Source organism: Miscanthus floridulus, chromosome 19 (genome assembly GCF_019320115.1).
Source record: "Miscanthus floridulus cultivar M001 chromosome 19, ASM1932011v1, whole genome shotgun sequence".
Classification (NCBI taxonomy): Eukaryota; Viridiplantae; Streptophyta; class Magnoliopsida; order Poales; family Poaceae; genus Miscanthus; species Miscanthus floridulus.
Genome location: NC_089598.1, coordinates 102585522 through 102608784, shown reverse-complemented (window position 1 = coordinate 102608784; position 23263 = coordinate 102585522). Strand labels below are relative to the sequence as shown.

The following is a 23263-nucleotide window of genomic DNA, read 5'->3' as shown; positions in this document are numbered from 1 at the left end:
TTGGGCTCGAATGCCACCTAAACACAAGTTTAAGGATATGAAAATGGTAATTTATTAGTTGGGAAATTGGATGACACCTGATGCCAAGTTTAAAGACTTCAAAATAATAGTTTATGAGTTAGAGGACCAAAATAACATGCCAAATTTAAGGATCTCTCATAAATTTTACTACAAGTAATAATGCTTCACGCGTGTGAAAAATCACTGACCGGGCAAAAACACATGACAACATCAATTTGAGTACAACTCCCCATTATATGTTTTCATGCCCCAAGCCCAAAGGAAATTTCAAGTGAAGGAAGGAAAACGCAAGAAAAAAAGTACCGGTTGGCGCCGTGCCATGCAGCCTTGTTCAGACATCAGAGCAACTTGGGCTAGAGAACAAAGGAGCGCTCAAAAGATCTCTCCCCCCTCCAGAAGCTCTAATTTCACCATCCACTCCAATTCGGCCAAGTGGCGTCTTTGCCATCTCAAGATAAGCCTTCCTCTCCTACCACCACCGCCTATTCTTCTCTTCCTCTTCCTAGTTCCTACTTGACAATCAGGATTCAGGAGAGAAGAGAAGCTAGCGTTCAACCAAGGAAGAACCGAGCGAGCTGACAAAATCGAGAGACCGTCGATCCATCATCCATGGCTCTGGTGCCGGCACCTCTCCTCACGGGCAGCAGCAGACCGGTGTGCACGGCGACGCCGCCCAGGCACGCGAGGAGGCCGTCGAGGATCTCGTGCAAGGCGTCGGGCGATGACAAGGACAAGGTACCGTCAGGAGGGAATGACCTTGGGGTCAAGCTCGGGAAGCTGGCGATGGTCGCGCTGGCCGCCGGCGTGCTGGCGCTAGGCCCCGTCGACGGCGCCATGGCGGCCAAGTCCGGCGGCAGGGTCGGCGGGCAGGCGTTCCGGTCCGCGCCACGGTCGTCCGGCCCTCGGATAAACAACTCCAGGTAATCTTTAGCGCCTTCTAGAGTGATTTGAATCATTGTATCTAATCTGTCTGAGCTCATGGATGTTTTGCCAAAGTTCAGTTCTACTTCTAGCCGTGTTCAGTTCAGAGCTCAGACAAGATGACGTCTTCCTCCCACCGATTACGAGCTCTGAATGTCTGAAACTGAATTATTGTGAAGTTGGATAGCTTTTGATCGTCCTTGTGCAACTTGATGGTTCAGTTTGTTTTCAATCATTTGCAAGAATCTAGAGTAGCACGACAGGCGACTGAAATCAGCTGTGACATGTATCTATGCATGCTGCGTCTGCTGATGCAAAAATGTTATCTTGTCTGGTGCATGCGCAGGACGAACATCTACATCAACCCGCCGGTGGCGCCGCCTCTGGGCGGATACGGCTACGGGAGCCCGTTCTTGGGCGGCTACGGCTACGGGTGGTCGCCGTTCAGCTTCTTCGCCCCCGGGCCGAGCGTCGCCGTCGGGGTCGGCGGCGGCTTCGACACGCTCGTCCTCTTCTTGGTGCTGGGCGCCGTCGTCGGAGCTGTCAGGCGGTTTCTCAACAGGAATAACGATGATTACGACGACTACTGATGATTATCAATGACAGATCCAGCTAGGGGATGTAGCGAATCTCATCCTTCACCTTCATGTGTAATATATGGAGAGATTTTTTTCGTGTGGAATACTAGAAACAGAGTGTACTGATGCATCATGAAATGTATGTAATAATTTTGTTCAGTGAAATGTAATGAGAAAAGCATCTATAGTTAGGGACAGTTGTAAACAGCCAAATACTCCATAGCATCGAGCCAGCGACTACGAAGTGCATGATTATGTTGTCAAAAAAAAGTGCATGATTAAAATAGATTCAACTGTATATATATAGTTAATGCTGGGGTTGAAAGTAGCACCGGTAATTCTCCGACCTGAACCGAACTCAAATTTCGAGGATATAGAGAAAAGCTTTTAATATCTATATATATACGGATAATTTGCTCCGATTATATTTTGATACAAGACAAGATATGAAATTGGCAAAATCTGACGGATATGGATTAGGATATCGGATAATTTCACTCCTTAGAAAGAATTCAAGATATACGAGGTTTGGGTGGTTGACCGCCTCGATCTGCCACGTGACGGCGTAGGCCTCCTCGGAGCCCAAGGTGCACGCGGGGCGCATAAATCGGAGTAGCACCACGCGCGGCCTCCTCATACTATCGTGTGGGCGCACTCAGGAAGGCCGGTGGCAACGGCCTTCGTGGGGAGGGTGGCGTGGGGTGGTGGCTCGTGGAGGTGGAATCGGTGGCGTGTGGTGGTGGACTCGGGAAGACCAGTGGCAGCATCCATCGTGGAGAGGGCAACGTGGGGCCGTGGCTCGTGGGGGCGGAATCGAGAGTCTGCAATCGTCGAGTCAGGGAGTCAGGGTCGGGACTTAGAGAGGTCAAGCCTTAGAAGCCATATTCCTATACGGGAATAGGAACGTGGAGCTATACTTTATAATGTAATTGTACTATAGGAATGTAATTGTTTTCAGATGTTATATTCCACGTTTCCGGCTGCTAATGGTCGAGCGATGCGATTGCCGGCCGAGAAGGGGCGACAGATGCATGCTCTCGTAATCTTGTTTTTAGACCTAATATTTATGACCCAATATTAGGTAGGAATAGTAAGTGTTAATAGACCACAACTAGGGCTCCGGCCCTAGAGACCTTCGGCCTCGGTCCACCCCGGCGAACAAGCATAATCCATGCACTAGGCTTAAAATGGACTTATTTGGTATGGTTTGTAATGGCTCCAAAAAGTTGTGAAAAATGGATACAAACGGCTACACTCATGTATAGTTGGGTGCTCTTCTTTCAACAAAGTCTGACAATGAGGTGGGTGTTTGCAGAAAACAATGTATTATGAGATGGCATCTCAAAAACCAAGTTGCATATATAGCGGTTTTTTTTCAAATTTTCTCCTAACTAGGCCATGTTTAGATTGCAACTTTTTACAACTCGATGAATAGTACCACTTTCGTCTTATTTGGCAAATATTGTCCAATCGTGGACCAACTAGGCTCAAAAGATTCATCTCGTGATTTCCAACTAAACTGTGCAATTAGTTATTTTTTTTAACCTACATTTAATGCTCCATGCAAACGGCTAAAAATTGATGTGATGGAGAGAGAGTGAAAAAACTTGGAATTTGGGGGTCATCTAAACAAGGCCCTAGTCGAGGTAGTAAGTTAAGATAAATGTTAGACATTCATGGATGAAGTTAGGACCCGCAGCTAATTAAAAGTTACGATGTTGCTCTTCTTAAAATGTTCATATATTTTAACACACCGCTACGAAAATGATTTATAGAAACGCTCTTTTTTTAGGGGTGGCTCTATATTGAGCCGCCCCTACAAATGATGCCTAAACAAGCCACCCTATAGATCCATTTGTAGGGACCGCTAGTGTTATCAGTCGCTCCTACAAATCTGATTTCCAGAGGCAGTTCGCCGGCCGTTCCTACAAACCAGACATTTGTAGCAACGGTTCGAAAGGAGCGGCTGACAAAACTGCCCCACAAACCATTCTGGACCGTCCCAAGAAATCGTTAATGGCGTAGTGACATGTATGTAGATGCTTTTGTATTTGTCTAGTTGTAATATCTTTAGTTATCAACTATTCTGTATATATATACTTTTCTATCCTTATTTATTCTTGTTCTATTTGCACCACACCTCTACGTGTGTTTAATATATATTTAGTTGAAACTTTAATTTGAATTTAGTGTTTGACGTGAATACTTTATAACTATATATATAGTACTTTGGGTCAATTTTTTATAACTACATACTTATGTTATTTTGATATAGATTTAGGGTTACTTTACTTTTATGGTTAATATAATAATGGAGGCGTCGGTAGCTTATATGTAAATTTAAATTACTTTAGATTATTTTTCATAATGGTATAGATGAAAAATTCTTTACATTATATCTAGTGACATACCTGAATAGATTTTTAGGAAACAGAATAGAATAAATAATTATTATTGTTGATGATAATTATATTGTATTATAAGGCATCATTTGGCATAACTCAACTTTAGCATTGAATCATTTTTTTTTTTTTGCTTCAGCTCTATGAATTAATCCTTTTATTTTATAGCATGTCTAATAAAAATTAACGTGGGGAGTTTAGAAGACAAGAAGTCTTCGCGGGACGTACTTACGTTGCAGAGAGCCCAAGTAGGTTGATCCAGCTGATGACATTCACAACGCACATAAGCCCTAGAATGTGACAAAAAACAAGAAGAGACAACTTTACAAGAATTTAGCCCTTGTTTAGTTGCCAAAGCTGGCGCCGCCGGAACCACTGTGCGGCACTGTAGCACACTGTAGCATTTCGCTTGTATTTGGTAATAATTGTCTAATCGTTGACTAATTAGGCTCAAAACGTTCGTCTCGCAAAGTACAACCAAACTGTGCAATTAGTTTTTGATTTCGTCAACATTTAATAATCCATGCATGTACCGCAAGTTTGATGTGACGGGAAATCTTCTTTTTGCATAGTGCCAAAGTTTGGATTTTGGGGTAACTAAACACACCCTTAGTATACGGAGGAAGGGGCTAGCGTCCGGCCGCAGGACCCGTCTGGCCGCAGCTCCCGTACCCGCGCATGTCCACATCGCGCACTAGCGTCTGAAATAGCGCCTGTCCCACGCTCGTACGGGAAACCCACATGGGTCCCATGTCAGCTACCCCGCCTGCGGATGCGCGCCGCGGTGGTGTCTACCGGCCTCAGGCGCCTGCATGTGAACCACGACGGCACCCCAGAAGCAACAATAGACGACTGCGGCAGGCCACTGTCTGCTAGCCACCGGCGCCATTGCAACATGTGCAACACTAGATCTACATTTGAAACATACAGATGAAAAAATTGCAACATATGTCTTAAACATACGAAACACCTGAAACATGCTCTTGAAACATGCGTGTATAGTCATAGCAACATATACAACATCTATATGAAACACTTGTAACATAAGTCTAAAACATCTAAAACACTTGAAAACATATACTTGAAACATGTGTGTATAGATATAGCAACATATGTAACATCTAGGTGAAACACTTGAAATATATATCTGAAACACTTGAAACATAGGCTTGCAATATGCGTATATAACCATTGCAACCTATGAAACATTTAGATTAAACACTTGAAACATACACCTAAAACACTCAAAACATGGCATCACCGGCGGGCCTGGCCTACCTGATGGGGAACTGTGGTAGCCAGCAAGCTCGGTGGAGGATGGGGCACGGTCGCTCGATGCATGGCGCGGCGCAAGGGCCCATGCGGATAGGGCGGGGTTGGCTCAGCTGCCACGGCAGTGCCTAAGCAGCCACAGGCGCCAGGTGATCTGCATGCCACATGCAAGGGAGGCTGGGCAAGGGGCGCGTCCACGGGGTAGGGACACGCTGGGCCTAGGTGACGATTGCCCTAGGTGGGGCGTCGGTCAGTTGTAGGCGTGGGGTGGCCATATAGATGGCCATCGGGCCGTGACGGCCCGACGCGATGTCGTGCCTCACCGGGCCACCGTGCCCGCCGTGCCGTGCCTATGGCGTGCTCGTGCCCGACCTCCGGCCCAAGGCACGGCCCGTGGGCCGTTTGGCCATGCCGTGCCGCCCGTTGGGCATGACCATTTTCACCGGGCCGTGCCGGCCCATAGCCCGGCTCACAACTCATAACACAAGGACAAGGGACAAAAGACAAGATTATATCATTATATGAATATGAGCTATTTTGTGTAATGCTGCCTCATTAAAAACCTTTCTAGGTAAAACTCACCCTTGTGAGAAACCCTAGAAAGGAAAAAAGAGTACAGCCAGCTCTAAAGTGTCAAAGTCTTAGTTCTTCTATCCTATTACAATAGCCAACATCAGTGACAAAGTCATTGTGACAATGTGACTTAGTGAGTTCACAGCAGCAAAAGTTCTATCCTATTACAATAGCCAACTACCAACATCAGTGGCAACATTCATAGTGACTGTGACTCACTGTCTCACTCTATCGTCTGTCACACCAAAAGTACCTACAATGCAAAATTGTACAGAAGCAAGCAATGTTAGTGAACTTGAATGTAAAGAAGCAATATGGAACTTGAAAGTTTCAGTTGAGTGAGTGACTAGCTCTCCTCTTCTCTTCTTCTTCTTCTATCCACCAGGACCACCACCAGCAGTACCGCCGCTGCCACTGCCTTTGCCTTGTTCATCGAGGAAGAGGTTCTTGAATGCCTCCTCTAGGTCCAGGTCTAGCTCCTCAGGCGTATGTTGTTCCCTTCTTGCACCTTGCTCCCAGTCCTTGATGCAGGTGAGCATCTCCACATGCTCAGGCAACAAGCGCCGCCGCCGGTCTTCGAGTATCCTGGATGTACAGCTGAAACAAGACTCGGAAGAGACAGTAGATGCAGGGACAGACATGATATCTCGAGCCATAATAGATAGGATTGGATAGGTTAGCTTGTGGTCACGCCACCAGAGGAGTATGCCAAAGGATTCCTCATAACATGTGACAGGGTCACTGTCCAAGTAAGCTTTGAGCTCACTGACAGCAGATGGAGTAGATGAAGATGAGGGGGAACCGATAGGGGATTCACCAGGACCTCCAAAGATCATTCCCCATGCCTGTTTTGTCTTACCAGTATGAGTTGAAGGCACTGAAACCCTCTGAGACCTAACTGCACCAAATTTCTGTTCATACTTGGCAAACAATCTATACAATTTATCTTTCACATCACCATAGTATACACTATAAATGCATCTAGTTGCCTTACTAAGCAATTCAAGCACATTAAAGAACCCCTTCATCTTAGCTCTAGGATCAAGAATGAATGCATATGAATAAATCAGTGGAATTTTCTCCCAATATTTAAGGAATTTAAGCTTCATAGGAGTAGCAATCATTCTAAAATTAGCATCTCTTTCAGCATTTTGCAAATGCTCAGCCATGTCAAGCATATAGTGCAAAACAAGTGGAGCTGTGGGATAATAAACACCAGACAGGACAACAGTGGAATTATAGAAGAGTTCTAGGAATATCATTATTTGTTCAGCAACATACCAATGCTGTGCAGTCAACAAAGTAGAACCATAATTAGAGGTAATGAACACATGAAAGACTTCCTTGTATGGCAGCAAGTGTTTGAGCATCAAATAAGTAGAATTCCATCTAACATCCATATCCAAGCCAAACTTTCTAGGTCTAAGACCCTGAACAGTGCAGTAGTTCTTAAACAATGCAATTCTTTGATTAGATGAATTTAAAAAACTTATTGCAGTTCTGAAATCTTCAGTATAAGGTTTCAACCTCTTCATGCCAGATTTAATAATCAGATTAATGATATGGCATGCACAGCGCTGATGCACAAGCAAGTACTGCACCTTGTTAGGATCATCTCTTGTAGGTGCAGGATAAGAACCCAAATAACCAAAGAACATAGGTTGCAAAATCTCATAAGCCCTAGAATTAGCAGAAGCATTGTCTAGAGACACAGAAAAAACCTTGTCAATCAAACCAAACTCCTCAACCACACTAGAAATCCTATCAGCAATGTTTTCACCAGAATATGAAACATCAATCAGCCTAAGACCAACAATTTTTTCTGTAACTCCCAATCTGCACTAACATAATGAGCAACAACAGAAATATAATCCTCCTTAGCATTACCAGACCAAATATCAGATGTCAAAGAAACAGAAGATGCAGCAGGCAACACAGATTTCATAAGCATAGCACGTTGTTCATCAAAAAGTTTACACATATCTCTAGTGGTGGTCTGCCTAGAAACCTTCTCGAACAAAGGATTACGAGCACGCTTAATGTAATCCTCCCAAGCCTGTGTCTCACCTATCCCTAAAGGAAGGTCTAGCCTAGCAATCAAACGGCACAACTCAGTGCGAGCAAGCATAGGATCATACACCCAATTTTTCAAACCATCAGGATTCAGAGCAAGCTTAGACTGGACCATACTAGCATGATTACGTTTTCTCATACAGGAATACATGTGCCGTCTCAAATGGCTAGTGCCAGCAGACGATCTAGCAGTGTATCACGCCCGACAATGTTTACAGATGGCAGTAACTCGAATTTTATTCTCCTTAATCTCATGGAAGTAATCTCAAACAGTAGAAACTTTCTTACCAGAGGTGGTTGAGGTACCATGAGTGTCAGTGAAGACCTCAACTCCACCATCACCGTCATCGCCATCGAGATCGATAGGCTGGTTGCCGTCACCGAGGTCGATGCCGAACAGACCGGCTGCATCATCACGTAGGTCATCATCGTCCTTGACTTCCAGCTCGTCATCCGGGTGCGGCGCCTGGTCCTCGCCGTCGCCGAGGGGATGCTGATCCTCCCCCCGCATTGCGAGGCCGGAACCTTAACCGCCCGCGGACGAGCCGGACAGCCGTCCACGACCTCGACCTCCAGCAATTCCAGCACTATCCCTCAACGGGCGCTTTGGCGGCCTAGCCATGTATACTCTAGAGGAGGAAGATGCAGCGTCAGGCACCAACCTGCACGCAAAGAAGAAGAAGAGTGAGAGATGACACTTGAGAGACAGAGATCAGAGAGAGACAGAGCAGATCTAGGGTTAGGGAAAGTGACGAACCTGCTTTTTCGAAGCCTGGTGCCGGATAAGAAGAAGAGTGAGAGATGGCACTTGAGAGACAGAGATCAGAGAGAGACAGAGCAGAGAAGAGTAGATCTAGGGTTAGGGAAAGTGACGAACCTGCTTTCCCGGAGCCCGGTGCCGGAGAAGAAGAAGAGTGAGAGATGACACTTGAGAGACAGAGATTAGAGAGAGATAGAGCAGAGAAGAGCAGATCTAGGGTTAGGGAAAGTGACATGAACACGAACTCACATGGTTCATTGATTCCGAGCGAGAGCGAGAGGAAACAGCCAAACAGGAGAGGAAAAGGAGGGAGGAGACAGGGTTAGCGAACTCAGTGCGAGGTGGAGGAGCGCCAGCGAGGTCACCGGTGCCAGAGAGGATGGACGATGATGGTCAATGGAGAGTGGCGGCGGCGGTGGATCATGAATGCGAGAGCGACAGCGAGGCAGCAAGCAAGAGCAGACAGCTCGGTGGGGGAGGAATGGGGATTAGGGTTAGGGAGGGAGGCAGCGCCGTGGTGGGCACCGGCTTATATATATGCGGTGCGGCGGGGTGGCCGGGTGGGCTGGCTGCCAGGCTTTCGTGGCCATGGGCTGCCTTGCAGCTTGCTGGGCCAAATGAAGTCGGGCCGCCACCGGGCCGCCTCTTTGCACCGGGCCGTGCCCATGCTGTGCCATGGGCCGGGGTGGCGGCCTAGGCACGGCCTAGTGTCTTGGGCTGTGCCATCACGGGCCGTGCCGTGTCCGTGCCGGGCCAAAACACCAGACCACGGGCCGGGCCGGTGGGCCGTGGGCTGCATGGCCAACTATAGGTGGCCGGCACAATGCAGCACGGAATCAACTGCTGGTAATTAAGAGGAGAAGGACACAGGATAGGACGTGAGCGAATGATAAGACTTCATGACGGAAGTTGAGCGGTGGGCTGTTTAGTGGGATGTGAGCCTACGTTCGATGCGTCCGGACGTCTGGTAAGGCTGTGTTTAGTTTGCGAAATTTAGGAATTTGGCTATTGTAGCACTTTCGTTTTTATTTGGCAATTAGTGTTTAATCATGGACTAATTAGGCTCAAAACGTTCGTCTCGTGATTTCCAACCAAACTGTGCAATTGGTTTTTTTTGTCTACATTTAATGCTCCATGCACGTATTGCAAGATTCGATGTGATGGCTAATGTAGAACTTTTTGGAAAACTTTTTGGAAACTAAACACAGCCTAAGTAAAATTACCATTTAATACAGTACATCCACAACAAAAAATAATATTCTATCGAGTCCTTCCATCGTATTCTTCTCTAGCTAGTGGATTCGTCGATGCATGCTCTAAGTAAATAGAGGATCATCCAACATCGAAACCAAAGTACAATTCTCATGCAGAATACACCTACCAACTGTAAAATCTTAGACATTTCATAGGATGCAACAATCCAGAACCAGAGCAAAACACATCTCAATCAATGAATAATTAACACTAGCGGCTAAATCAACAAGTATAGCACATGCACTACATTACAACATGTGATCACTAGCGGTTCCAAACTAGTTTTCACTGTCGGATTTCGAAGTGGCAATGAGTAATTGATAGTGTTAGCCTTGGTGTTCACTGTTGGCTGCCATTTTCAAAAAAGTAAAAGAACAGCAGAAAGGGGGGAAATTTGTCAGAGAGGGGCGGCAGAATCGAGGGTGTGTGTGTGACTAAATCAGTTTTGATATGAAGGGGGGAGATTAGAGTTAATTGGATTTGATGTTATTATTATTGGGTCCATGTCTCATGTCATTGTCAGTCGTTGTTAAAAACAACAGTGATGCCTGTTTTTTATCACGCGATAGTGAAAGCTTTATCACTGCCGGTGGCGAAGCAATTTGGCGGTGATAGGTCGACAATAATTGTGTGTTCTATAGTAGTGAGGTTGTAAATTCAGCACTCAATCCTTGATCCATCAAGTGAATGTCTGATTTCCTCTCCATAGCCATTGACATGAGTTCAATGACCCGGAGTTAATATACCCCGAAGGAATGCGCACGAGCACCCTTAACCTTGCAAATAGTAACAACAAATTGACCTCGTGACCATAAAATTGACTATCGCGTTAGTGATCCAATCGTTGCCATTGTTGAAGTCATCTCAGATAACAAACTCTCATGCAAAAATCAATGATGATTTTGTTGATAGATTTATTTATTTTCCCCACAAGAGTCCCATCCTAACCCACGTCGCTCTCCGTACAGGGCGACATGGGGGGTGACTCCTCCTCCACCGTCACCACCCCCACCGGCGTGCTCCCTCGGCCGCCGCCGCTCCCCGACCAGCGGCGGCGGCGGCCAGCTGTGGCACCCAAAAAGGCACCCCACAGCACCTTCCCCTCCCCTCCCCTCCCCTCCTCTTCCTCTAACCTCAGGCTTGGAGCTTGGATGGCTGGTGGCGTGCTCGGAGCTTCAGATCTAGGACCCCTTGACCTAGATCCATCACCCCCGCCCTGGATCTGGTTTGCGGACGGCACTCGGGCGCAGCGACCCATGCGTGGCAACCGGCCCTCTGGTTGGGCCCCTAGGCGTGCCTATCGGTAGCGGCCGCGGTCGGCCAGCTTCTTCCTAGGCCGCATCGGGCCGAGGCTCGGCATCTGGCGAGGCGGCACCATCACGGCCTCGGGCTCCCTCGTCTTCGCATCTGTTAGCTCCATGGGCGATCCAGGGTGCAGCCTCATAGGCGTGGTGACGATGCCCTGCTCGGCAGCTAGAGATGGTGGCCGATGGGACACGAGTCAGCGTGGCGGCACTGCGTAGTGCGAAAACCGCCTCCACTAGCAACGCTTTGCCGATGTCGCGATAGGACTACGTCAACGATAGCTGTGCTTCCCTCCCGTTCCTAGACCTCGTCGGGCCGTGGTGGCATCCATGGCGCTGCTAGTGTCTGCTGGGCAGTGGCGTGCTTTAGCCAGGTCGGCGCCCCGCGTTCACGCTGGATCTGGTGGCTACACTGAGGCGGTGGCCAAATCCACCGCGGGTGGCTGCTAGAGACGGGGGCACGCACCTATCCACTGCACTCTGGCCGGACACAGGTGGCGCAGTCCTGTCTCTAGGGGTTGGCGGCCGAGGCAAAGGGACACTCTAGCAACCATTGGTGAAAAAGCTCCTAGGTGAAATCCCTGCCTAGCTTCTCACTTTGGGGTGGTGGCGGTGGTGCAACATGCATCATTCACCTTCCTAAAGGCGTCGCCGAAGGATCTGTTCATCGCACGGGTGAAAGCTCTAGTTTGGTTTTGGTGAATTGATGAAACCCTAAGTGCTAACCTAGTTTATCAAAGTGACTATGAGATAGGTAGCACTACTCTAAGTGGTGAAGCAAATGAAGATCATGACTTGATGATGGTGATGCCATGGTGATAATCAAGTGGTTGAACTTGGAAAAGAAGTAAGAGAGAAACAAAAAGCTCAAGGCAAAGGTGAAATTGATAGGAGCTTTTCGGTTTAGTGATCGAGACACTTAGCAAGTGTGATAACATTTAGGATCGATAGCTATAGTATTAAGAGGTGTGAAACTCATATCGAAATGCGGTTATCAAAGTGCCACTAGATGTTCTAACTCATTGCATATGCATTTAGGATCTAGTGGAGTGCTAACACCCTTGAAAACATTTGTGAAAATATGCTAACACATGTGCACAAGGTGATACACTTGGTGGTTGGCACATTTGAGCAAGGGTAAAGAAGATAGAGTTGAAAAGGAGTTGATTGCGCTGGTCAGACGCATCCAACATGCGTACCGGACGTGTCCGGTACTGTCTCAGGCGGTAGTGTTCCTGACATGATTGAACGAGTCTGATATCCATACCAGATGTGTTCGGTATTCTGTCCAGGCATGGCAGAGTTGACGAGGTGACCGTACTCTAGGTGGTAGCAGTGATCGGACGCTGAGCAATCACTATTTAGCGTCCGGTCGAGGTGACGTGGAGCATGGGTGTTGGTCCAGAGATGACCGGACACAGGGGTGCGTCTGGTCTGCCACACCAGACATGTCCGATCATAGTTGAGCGACTCTAAGATCTCTCTGGACTCGACCGGACGCAGCAACCAGACGCAGCGACCGGACACGTCCGGTCGCCACACCGGACGTGTCCGGTGTGAACCAGCAAGTCTTGGGTTTTCAGCGCAATAATTGATCGGACGCTGGGAGCGTCTGATCCGATGTGACCAGACGTGTTTGGTCGGCCTAGAGTGGCTCTGGCAGCTCTCTAGACTCGACCGAACGCTGCGTCTCCCGCGTTCGGTCGTTTTCTAATAGCGCGTCCGATTATGTAGTTTTAGCCATTGGGCACGAATGGCTAAATAATTTGAAAGGGACATGTGGTGGTTAGGCTACGACCAGACACAGCGACCGAACATGTCCGGTGCACACGACTGGTGCGTCCGGTCGTCCCGCAGTCAGCCCAATAATTGAGCCAACGGCTCTATTGTTTGGGGGTGTCTATAAATATCGTTTGGCTAGATCTAGCTCACTCTCTTGGCCATTTGCAATGACATAGCAACCTTGTGAGCTTAGCCAAAGCCCTTCCACTCATCTCCACCATTGATTCATGTTCTTTATGAGATTGGGAGAGAATCTAAGTGCATTGCTTGAGTGATTGCATCTAGAGGCACTTGGTGTTTATATTTCGCTACGGGATTCCCTTGTTACTCTTGGTGGTTGCCACCACCTAGATGGCTTGGAGCAGCGAGGATCATTGAGCGGAGGTTGGTGATTGTCTTTGACTCCGATCGTGGTGATTGTGAGGGGTTCTTAACCTTTCCCCGGTGGAGAGGCAAAAGGTACTCTATTAAATTGCTCGTGGCTTGTGTGATCCTCATCTTGTGTTGGTTGTGCGGCACCCTATTGAGGGTTTAACGTGTGATGCCAATTAGCGCGTGAACCTCCAAGTGAGTGAATCGTCACAATAAGGACTAGCTTACCAGCAAGCAAGTAAACCTTGGTAAAAAATCATTATGTCATCATTTGATTTCGAGATGATTGGTATTCATTCTTGTGATTGATTGGTTCATTCCTCGACTAGGCGGTATAACCATCTTGCTCTATCTCTTCTCATTACCGCAAACTAGTTGTCAAGCTCTTTAGTGTAGCTAGTTGTGAGAGCTTATTAGTTTGGTTAGTGTGGCTCTTTAGTTAGCCTTTGAGAGCACACTAACTTAGTGTAGTGACATAGCTATTGTGGATAGAGACTATATAAACTAGAATTGTGGTAGGTGGCTTGCATTTTTAGTAGGCTAGCGCAACACTCGCTTCACCTCATATTTGTCTAACCGATTTGCTAAGTGTTGTTGTAGAAATTTGAATAGGCTATTCACCCCCTCTAGCCATTAGGACCTTTCAAGTGGTATTGGAGCCATGGTCACCGTAATTTGAGGCTTAACAACCTTCGGTGTCAAAATGACTCAAATCAATAACACCAAGAAGCCACCCTAATTTGATGGCACAAATTATCCATATTGGAAGTCAAAGATGACCACACATATCAAGTCAATCAATAGAAGGGTGTGAAAAATGGTAGAAACCAAAATTGAGATTGCCTATCCAGAGAATCCCACCACGGCCGAAGAAGTGCTTCTCCAAAACAATGACATTGCTCTAAGTGCCATTCATGATGCAATTGATGAGAGAACATTTGAGCAAATCAAGAACATTGAGATGGCTCATGAGGCTTGGAAGAAGTTGAAAGAATCATTCGAGGGCACCAAGGCAATGAAGGGTGCAAAGGCATACATTCTCAAGGAGAAATTTGCTAGCTTCAAGATGAAGAAAGATGAGAGTGTGTCAGACATGTTCCATTAGATGGAAGTGCTTGTCAATGATCTCAAAGCACTTGGTGAGAAGGTGGAGGACAAGGACTTCTCTCATAAGTTCTTGAAATGCTTACCCGCAAGATTTGGCATGTTGGTCACCTTGCTAGTGAGGACTGATTTGGACACAATGACACTAGACCAAATCTTGGGAGATATCATGACCGATGATGCTTATAGAGATGATGATGAGAAGGAAGAAAAGAGGGAGAAAAAGGATGACAAGAAGAAGAGTGTGGCATTCAAGGCTACATCATCCAAGGGCAAAGCAAAGCAAGAATCATCAAGTGAAGATGAAGACTTGAGCTTTGATGAGATGGATGATGAGAAGATGGCTCTCTTTGTCAAGAGATTTGGCAAGTTCATGATGAAGAAGGGCTACCGTGCTAGAAGAAAGAAGTCTTGATCCAAGAACAAGGAAGAGTCAAGAAGGTGCTTCAATTGCGGAAGCAAAGATCATCTTGTTGCTCAATGCCCATACAATAGTGACAATGATGATGACAAGAAGGACAAGAAGGAAAAGAAAGAGAAGAAGGACAAGATGACCTTCAAGAAGAAGAATGGTGGTTCATATGTGGTCACTTGGAATAGTGATGCTTCCTCAAGTGATGATGACAAGATCACCAAGAAGGCACTTGTAAGCATTGCTATCAATGAGAAGCCTTCTCTCTTTGACACTCCATCATGCTTCATGGCTAAGGCCACTAAGGTACAAACTTGTGATGATGGAAGTGATGAGGAACATGATAATGAAAATGAAAATGAAAGTGATAGTGATGATGATGAACCAACTAAGGATGAACTACTTGACATGCTAGTTGATGCTAAAGAACACTTCGGCATTAAGAGAAGAGAATACAAAAGCTTGTGTAAGGAACTAAAAGCCCTTAAGCAAGCCTTTAATGAGCTCAATGCATCTCATGAGAGGCTAGAGGAAGCCCATAAGAAGCTTGGCAAGGCTCACAAGAAGCTTGAAAAAGCTTATTTCTCTTTGCTTGATGTGCAAAATAAGAAGTATGTTGAGACATGTAATGTAGGCTTAACTTGTGGCTTAATTGATGAATCATTATATAAGCCTATCATTGTTGCTCCCACTAATTCTTCTTGTCGCACTTCTACTTCCACCTCATCTAGTAGTGATGGTTTCACTTGTGATGCCTCACTAATGGTTGAGAATGAGACCCTTAAGAAGGAGGTCAATGAGCTCACTCACACCTTGGCTAAGGCCTATGGTGGTGAGGACCGCTTGCTTATGTGTTTAGGTAGCCAAAGAGCTTCTCTCTACAAAGAGGGATTGGGCTATACCCCCAAGAAAGGCAAGGCTGTCTTTTCTCCTCACAAGACTAGTTTTGTGAAGAACAATGGTCGATTTTGCACTAGTTGCAAGTAAGTTGGTCATAAAGAGCATGAATGCAAGAACAAGAGCAAAAATACTAATGTATCCTCAATTAAAATCAATTCTTTCTATGTGCTTGCTAAGGGTGCAAATGGTGTAAAGGCTAAGTTTATTGGTACACCATGGATGGGCTCAAAGAAGAAAGCTATTTGGGTGCCAAAGAGCTTGGTCACTAACCTTCAAGGACCCAAGCAAGTTTGGGTACCTAAAAAGAATTGATCTTCTTTTGTAGGTCAATTACAAAGTCAAAGGAAGGCATTAGGTTCTTGATAGTGGGTGCACTCAACACATGACTGGTGATGCAAGAATGTTCAACTTAATCAATACCAATGGCAATAATAGTTATGATAGTATCACATTTGGTGACAATGGCAAAGGCAAGGTCAAATGGCTTGGTAAGATTGTAATATCCAATTACATGAGTATATCCAATGTGTTGCTAGTAGAGAGCTTCAACTTTAATTTGCTATCCATGGCTCAATTATGTGATCTTGGATTCAAATGCATATTTTGGGTCGATGATGTAGAAATCATAAGTGTAGATGGCTCTAACTTGATCTTTAAAGGCTTTAGATATGAGAATCTATACTTGGTTGATTTCAATGCTAGTGAAGCTCAATTATCTACATATTTGTTCACTAAGTCTAGCATGGGTTGGTTATGGCATAGAAGGCTTGGTCATGTTGGAATAAAACAATTGAATAGATTGGTTAAGCATGACTTGGTTAGAGGCTTGAAAGATATTGTGTTTGATAAGGATAAGCTTTGTAGCTCTTGTCAAGCCAACAAACAAATTGGAAACACCTATCCTAAGAAAAGTATGATGAGCACTAGTAAAGCATTTGAGTTATTGCACATGGACTTATTTGGGCCAACTCAATACACTAGCATTGGAGGAAACAAATATGTCTTTGTGATAATGGATGATTATACTAAATACACTTAGGTATTCTTTCTAGTGGACAAAAGTGATGTGTTTGCAACATTCAAATCATTTGTCAAGGGCATTCACAATGAGTTTGAAACAACCATCAAGAGAGTTAGAAGTGACAATGGTAGTGAGTTCAAGAACACTAGAATTGATGAGTCATGTGATGAATTTGGAATTAGACATCAATTCTCGGCCAAGTACACTCCACAATCAAATGGCCTTGTTGAGAGGAAGAATAGAACACTCATTGATATGATAAGGTCTATGCTTAGTGAGTACAATGTGAGTCAATCTTTTTGGGCCGAAGCTATCAACACGGCTTGCTATTATAGCAACCATCTTTATTGTCACCCATTGAAAGAGAGGACACCATATGAGCTCTTGAATGGTAGAAAGCCCAACATTGCATATTTTCGTGTCTTTGGTTGCAAATGCTATATCTTGAAGAAAGGCACTAGATTGGGTAAGTTTGACAAGAAATGTGATGAAGGATTCTAGTTGGTTATTCCACTACAAGCAAAGCATATAGAGTTTGAAATTTGGATAGTGGTACTCTTGAGAAAGTTCATGATATTGAATTTGATGAAACCAAGGGTTCCCATGATGAGAGTGAGAACTTGGAAGATGTTAGAGGCATTTAACTTTCAAATGCCATGAAGAACATGGATGTTGGTGAATTGAGGCCTAGGCAAGTGAATGATGATGATCAAGTGCAAGTGCTCTCTAACTCACATGTGCAAGATGATACAAATCAAGTTAGTACAAGTGGTTCTCATGATAATGAACAAGATCAAGTGGCTAGTGCATCATCTCAACCCAATGATCAAGCAAGTACAAACAATCAAGTTCCAATCCTTCAACCAACCAATATTACAAGGGATCATCCATTGGACATTATCATTGGTGATATTTCAAGAGGTGTACAAACTAGATCAAGATTAGCTTCATTTTATGAGCATTTCTCATTTGTGTCATCCATTGAACCAAAGAATATAGATGAAGCATTGAAGGATGTTGATTGGGTGAATGCTATGCATGAAGAATTGAATAACTTCACAAGAAATCAAGTAGGAGAATTGGTAGAGAGATCAAAGGGACACAATGTGATTGAAACCAAATAGGTCTTTAGAAACAAGCAAGATCAAGATGGAATAGTAGTAAGGAACAAAACAAGATTGGTAGCACAAGTTGAAGGTCTTGACTTTGGAGAAACATATGCCTCCGTTGCTAGATTGAAAGCAATTAGAATCTTACTAGCCTATGCTTATGCCCACAACATCAAACTCTATCGAATAGATGTTAAGAGTGCATTTCCCAATGGTTACATCAATGAAGAAGTATATGTTGAGCAACCACCCGGTTTTGAAGATGACAAGAAGCCCGACCATGTGTACAAGTTGAAGAAGATATTGTATGGCTTGAAGCAAGCACCTTGAGCATAGTATGAGAGATTGAGAGACTTTCTACTCTCTAAAGGGTTCATGATGGGCAAGGTTGACACTACTCTTTTCACCAAGAAGATTGGTAAAGACTTATTTGTGTTGCAAATCTATGTTGATGATATCATATTTAGATCAACCAATCAAGACTTTTGTGAAGAGTTTGGAAAGATGATGGCTAATGAGTTTGAAATGTCCATGATTGGAGAGTTAAGTTATTTTCTTGGTCTTCAAATCAAGCAATTGAAAAATAGTACATTTGTGAGTCAAGGCAAGTACATCAAAGACATGCTCAAGAAGTTTGGCATGAGTGATAGCAAAGCCATTAGTACACCAATGGGAACAAATGGCAACTTAGATAGTGATGCAAGTGGTAATATGGTGGATCAAAAATTATACTGGTCTATGATTGGAAGCCTACTCTATGTGACCACATCAAGGCTGAATGTCATGTTTAGTGTATGCATGTGTGTAAGATTTCAAGCCTCACCAAAAGAAAGTCATTTGAAGGCTATAAAAAGAATATTGGGGTACTTGAAGCATACACAAAATGTTGGTTTGTGGTATCCCAAAGGAGCAAAGTTTGAGCTAGTTGGTTACTCCGACTCGGATTATGCGGGATGCAAGGTTGAAAGGAAGAGCACCTCGGGCACATGTCAATTATTAGGAAGATCACTTGTTTCATAGTCATCAAAGAAGCTAAATAGTATTGCATTATCAACCGCCGAAACCAAATACATATCTGCCGATAGTTGTTGTGCACAAATACTTTAGATGAAGGCCACCTTGAATGACTTTGGAATCAAGTTCAAGAGAGTGCCATTGCTATATGACAATGAGAGTACAATCAAGTTAACCAACAATCCGGTTCAACATGCAAGAACAAAGCACATTGGTGTTCGCCACCATTTCATAAGAGATCACCAACAAAAAGGAGACATTTGCATTGAGAGTATAGGCACCGAAGATCAACTTGCTGATATATTCACCAAGCCATTAGATGAGAAAAGATTTTGCAAGCTAAAGAATGAGTTGAACATATTGGATTTCTCAAATATGTGTTGATGCACTCCCCACTTAAATGGCATGCCTCTCCTTCGAGCAATCCAAGGTAAAAGTTGATTGGCATGGCAAACATTCTTACTAAGGACATGTTTAGTGCATCTAGTTATCTTTCACATTTGATAGGCTCATTCATAAAAATCAAATGATTTTGATGTTTGTATGGTACCACTATTGCTTCTATGCTTAATTTAGTCTAGTGGTAGCATATGACATGTTTGTGGGCTGTAAACCTAGTGTTTGATCTAGAAAATGAGCTATAAGTGTTTAACTCAACATGGTACAAGATAACCCTTATTTGGAGGTGTGAAGAAGCTTGTCCTTGGATCAAACCGAGTTAAATATCTTTGGCAAGTATTCTAGATTGAACCAAATTTGGGAAAATGATCCTCACTCCATTGATTGACGTTGATATTCTCAACTTATCTATAACTTAAGCCTTTGTGGTCATTGATGACAAAGGGGGAGAAATAGTGTACAAAGATAGTGAAAAGACAACAAAGGGGGAGAAATTGATATAGGGGGAGAGATATGACAAAGTAAGGGGAATTGACATAGGGAGAGAGATATGACAAAGTAAGGGGATCAATTAACTTTTGAGCACACAAGTAGGGGGAGCAAGCTCATAAACTTGATTGATGCATTCGAATGTGCATTTCATATGTTTGCTTGCATGACACAAGTTTTAAATTTCAATATACATGCTTGTGTGGTGTATGCTAGTTGTAGGTTTGAACGATAAAATGAAAAACTAGCATGCATAGGTTAAGTAACTAGAATCATGCTCATATCATGAAAACTAGACCCTTGCTTCTAATGTTGATCTCACAGGGTATTTTAGTTTTTGTGTATGTCTAGTTACTAATGGTGCTAAGGATGGTATAATGGTGCACTCCGATTTGTATTATGCTTTAAAGGTCCATCTTTTATACCTTAGCATCATTTGGTAGACATTATCTAATATATTTCCCATCTAAGCATATGTGCAAGCTACAATCCAAACTCTTAGCACATATGTAGGGGGAGCAATTGCTACCATTTGGGATTCATGAAACTTGTCCATATCCTTTTACACATGGTAAATATGCTTGGACAAGCAATATGGATTCAATTTAATTTCAATTCATATCTTTGTGTAAGGGTTGTCATCAATTACCAAAAAGGGGGAGATTGAAAGCTCTAGTTTGGTTTTGGTGAATTGATAAAACCCTAAGTGCTAACCTAGTTTATCAAAGTGATTATGAGATAGGTAGCACTACTCCAAGTGGTGAAGCAAATGAAGATCATGACTTGATGATGGTGATGCCATGGTGATAATCAAATGGTTGAACTTGGAAAAGAAGTAAGAGAGAAACAAAAAGCTCAAGGCAAAGATGAAATTGATAGGAGCTTTTTGGTTTAGTGATCGAGACACTTAGTGAGTGTGATCATATTTGGGATCGATAGTCATACTATTAAGAGGGGTGAAACTCGTATCGAAATACGGTTATCAAAGTGACACTAGATGTTCTAACTCATTGCATATGCATTAAGGATCTAGTGGAGTGCTAACACAATTGAAAACATTTGTGAAAATATGCTAACACATGTGCACAAGGTGATACACTTTGTGGTTGGCATATTTGAGCAAGGGTAAAGAAGATTGAGTTGAAAATGAGTTGATTGCGCTGGTCACGAGGTGACCAGACATGTCCGACATGCGTATCGAACGCATCCGGTACTATCTCAGGCGGTAGTGTTCCCGACATGACCGGACACGTCCGATATCCATACCAGACGCATCTGGTATTCTGGTCAGGCGTGGCAGAGTTGACGAGGTGACCAGACTCTGGGTCGTAGCAGTGACCAAACACTGAGCAATCACTATTTAGCATCCGGTCGAGGTGACGTGGAGCGTGGGTGTTGGTCCAGAGAGGACCGAACACAGGGGTGCATACGGTCTGCCACACCGGATGTGTCTAGTCGCAATTGAGCGGCTCTGGGAGCTCTCTGGAGTCGACCGGACACGTCCGGTCGCCACACCAGACGCGTCCGGTGTGAACCAGCAAGTCTCGAGTTTTCATCGCAATAATTGATTGGACCCTGGGAGTGTCCGGTCCGGTGTGACTGAACTTGTCTGGTTGGCCCAGAGCGGCTCTGGGAGCTCTCTGGACTCGATTGGACACTGCGTCTCCTGTGTCCGGTCGTTTTCTAACAGCGCGTCCGATCACATAGTTTTAGCCGGTGGGCGCGAATGGCTAAACAATTTGAAAGGGACACATGGCGGTCAGGCTACAATCGAACGCAGTGACCGAACGTGTCCGGTCGCCACACCAGACATGTCCGGTGCACATGACCGGTGTGTTCAGTCGTCCCGCAGTCAGCCCAATAATTGAGCCAACGGCTCTATTGTTTGGAGGTGTCTATAAATATCGTTTGGCCGGCTCTAACTCACTCTCTTGGCCATTTGCATTGACATAGCAACCTTGTGAGCTTAGCCAAAGCCCTCCCACTCATCTCCACCATTGATTCATCATCTTTGTGAGATTGGGAGAGAATCTAAGTGCATTGCTTGAGTGAATGCATCTAGAGGCACTTGGTGTTTGTGTTTCACTGCAGGATTCTCTTGTTACTCTTGGTGGTTGCCACCACCTAGATGGCTTGGAGCAGCGAGGATCGTCGAGCGAAGGTTGGTGATTGTCTCCGGCTCTGATCGTGGTGATTGTGAGGGGTTCTTGACCTTTCTCTGGCAGAGAGCCAAAAGGTACTCTAGTAAATTGCTACGCGGCTTGTGTGATCCTCATCTTGTGTTGGTTGTGCGGCACCTTATTGAGGGTTTGGCGTGTGATGCATATTAGCGCGTGAACCTCTAAGTGAGTGAATCTCCACAACGAGGACTAGCTTGCCGACAAGCAAGTGAACCTCGGTAAAATCATTGTGTCATTGTTTGATTCTGAGGTGATTGGTCTTGATTGGTATTTATTCTTGTGATTGATTGGTTCATTCCTCGACTCGGCGGTATAACTATCTTGCTCTATCTATTTTTATTACCGCAAACTAGTTGTCAAGTTCTTTAGTGTAGCTAGTTGTGAGAGCTTGTTAGTTTGGTTAGTGTAACTCTTCAGTTAGCCTTTGAGAGCACACTTAGTGTAGTGACATAGCTATTGTGTGGATAGAGACTATATAAACTAGAATTGTGGTAGGTGGTTTGCTTTTTTAGTATGCTAGTGCAACACTCGCTTCGCCCTGCGCCGTGCTCCGTGCCACCCCATGGCCGCGCCGCCCCGTGCTCGCTCCCCGCGCTGGCCTCCCGCGCCGCGTCGATCCCCTCGTCGTTCCCCGCGCCCGCCCCTCACCCGGCCCCTGTGCACCACGTTGCCACCGCGGAAGCACCGTGCCCCGCGCACCCACCGGACCACCGCGCCGCGCCGCCCCCGCAACCCCATCGGACCACCGCGCCCCGTGGCTGCGCCGGTCCCCGCACCCATGGCTCGCTCGACGTGTCGTCCGCGGCCGTGGCAGCCTTGGTCGTGCCCCACCGCGCCAGTGTCAGTGCCGTGACCGTGCCGCCCACCACCGCCGGCCTAGGCCATGCCTCGCCACGTGGAGCGCCAGACTTTCCACGCCCGCCACGCTCCACCGCCGTCCTTGGCCGCGCCCCTGCCGGCCTCAACACCTACAGTGCCCTACCGTGCCACCGCCGGCCTGGCTCGTCAGCCTGACCCACACCTGACGTCCGCTATGACTCCATCGACGTCCGCGACTCCATCGTCGGACAGATAAAAATTGTGAATTTGCAATGTGCATACTTAGTTAGCTTTGATTGTAGTGTAGTAGTTTTGACATTTGTTATTTACTAGTTAATGTGATGACTCAGGTAGTTGATTTAGTTAGTGATCTAGTGAGATAGATATGTAGATAGATAGAAACATAGATACATAGATACATAGATATAGTTAGATAGCTACTTAGATAGGTAGTTACATATTTAGTTAACTAAATAGGATCTAGCTATTTAGTTAGTACACTAT

The 23263-nt window shown here is 45.2% G+C and overlaps 2 protein-coding genes across 2 annotated transcripts; one reads left to right on the top strand and one right to left on the bottom strand.

Moving 5' to 3' along the window:
* Positions 1-401: 401 nt before the first annotated feature.
* LOC136527892 (FLUCTUATING-LIGHT-ACCLIMATION protein 1, chloroplastic-like) lies at positions 402-1727 on the top strand. The gene is made up of 2 exons (XM_066520747.1): positions 402-941; positions 1289-1727. The coding sequence occupies exons 1-2, from the start codon at positions 631-633 to the stop codon at positions 1530-1532; spliced, it is 555 nt and encodes a 184-aa protein (XP_066376844.1). The 5' UTR covers positions 402-630; the 3' UTR covers positions 1533-1727.
* A 4414-nt stretch (positions 1728-6141) lies between these two features.
* On the bottom strand, positions 6142-7302 carry LOC136526513 (zinc finger BED domain-containing protein RICESLEEPER 2-like). Its single transcript, XM_066519159.1, has one exon. The coding sequence runs from the start codon at positions 7300-7302 to the stop codon at positions 6142-6144; it is 1161 nt and encodes a 386-aa protein (XP_066375256.1).
* Positions 7303-23263: the final 15961 nt, after the last annotated feature.

What these genes read in the sequence shown, in the direction of transcription:
- LOC136527892 (XM_066520747.1), top strand. Translation starts at nt 631, where the DNA reads ATGGCTCTGGTGCCGGCACCTCTCCTCACGGGCAGCAGCAGACCGGTG. An exon ending in CCTCGGATAAACAACTCCAG is followed by an intron (nt 942 to 1,288) that starts GTAATCTTTAGC and finishes GTGCATGCGCAG; the next exon opens with GACGAACATCTACATCAACC.
- LOC136526513 (XM_066519159.1), bottom strand. Translation starts at nt 7,302, where the DNA reads ATGAAGAGGTTGAAACCTTATACTGAAGATTTCAGAACTGCAATAAGT.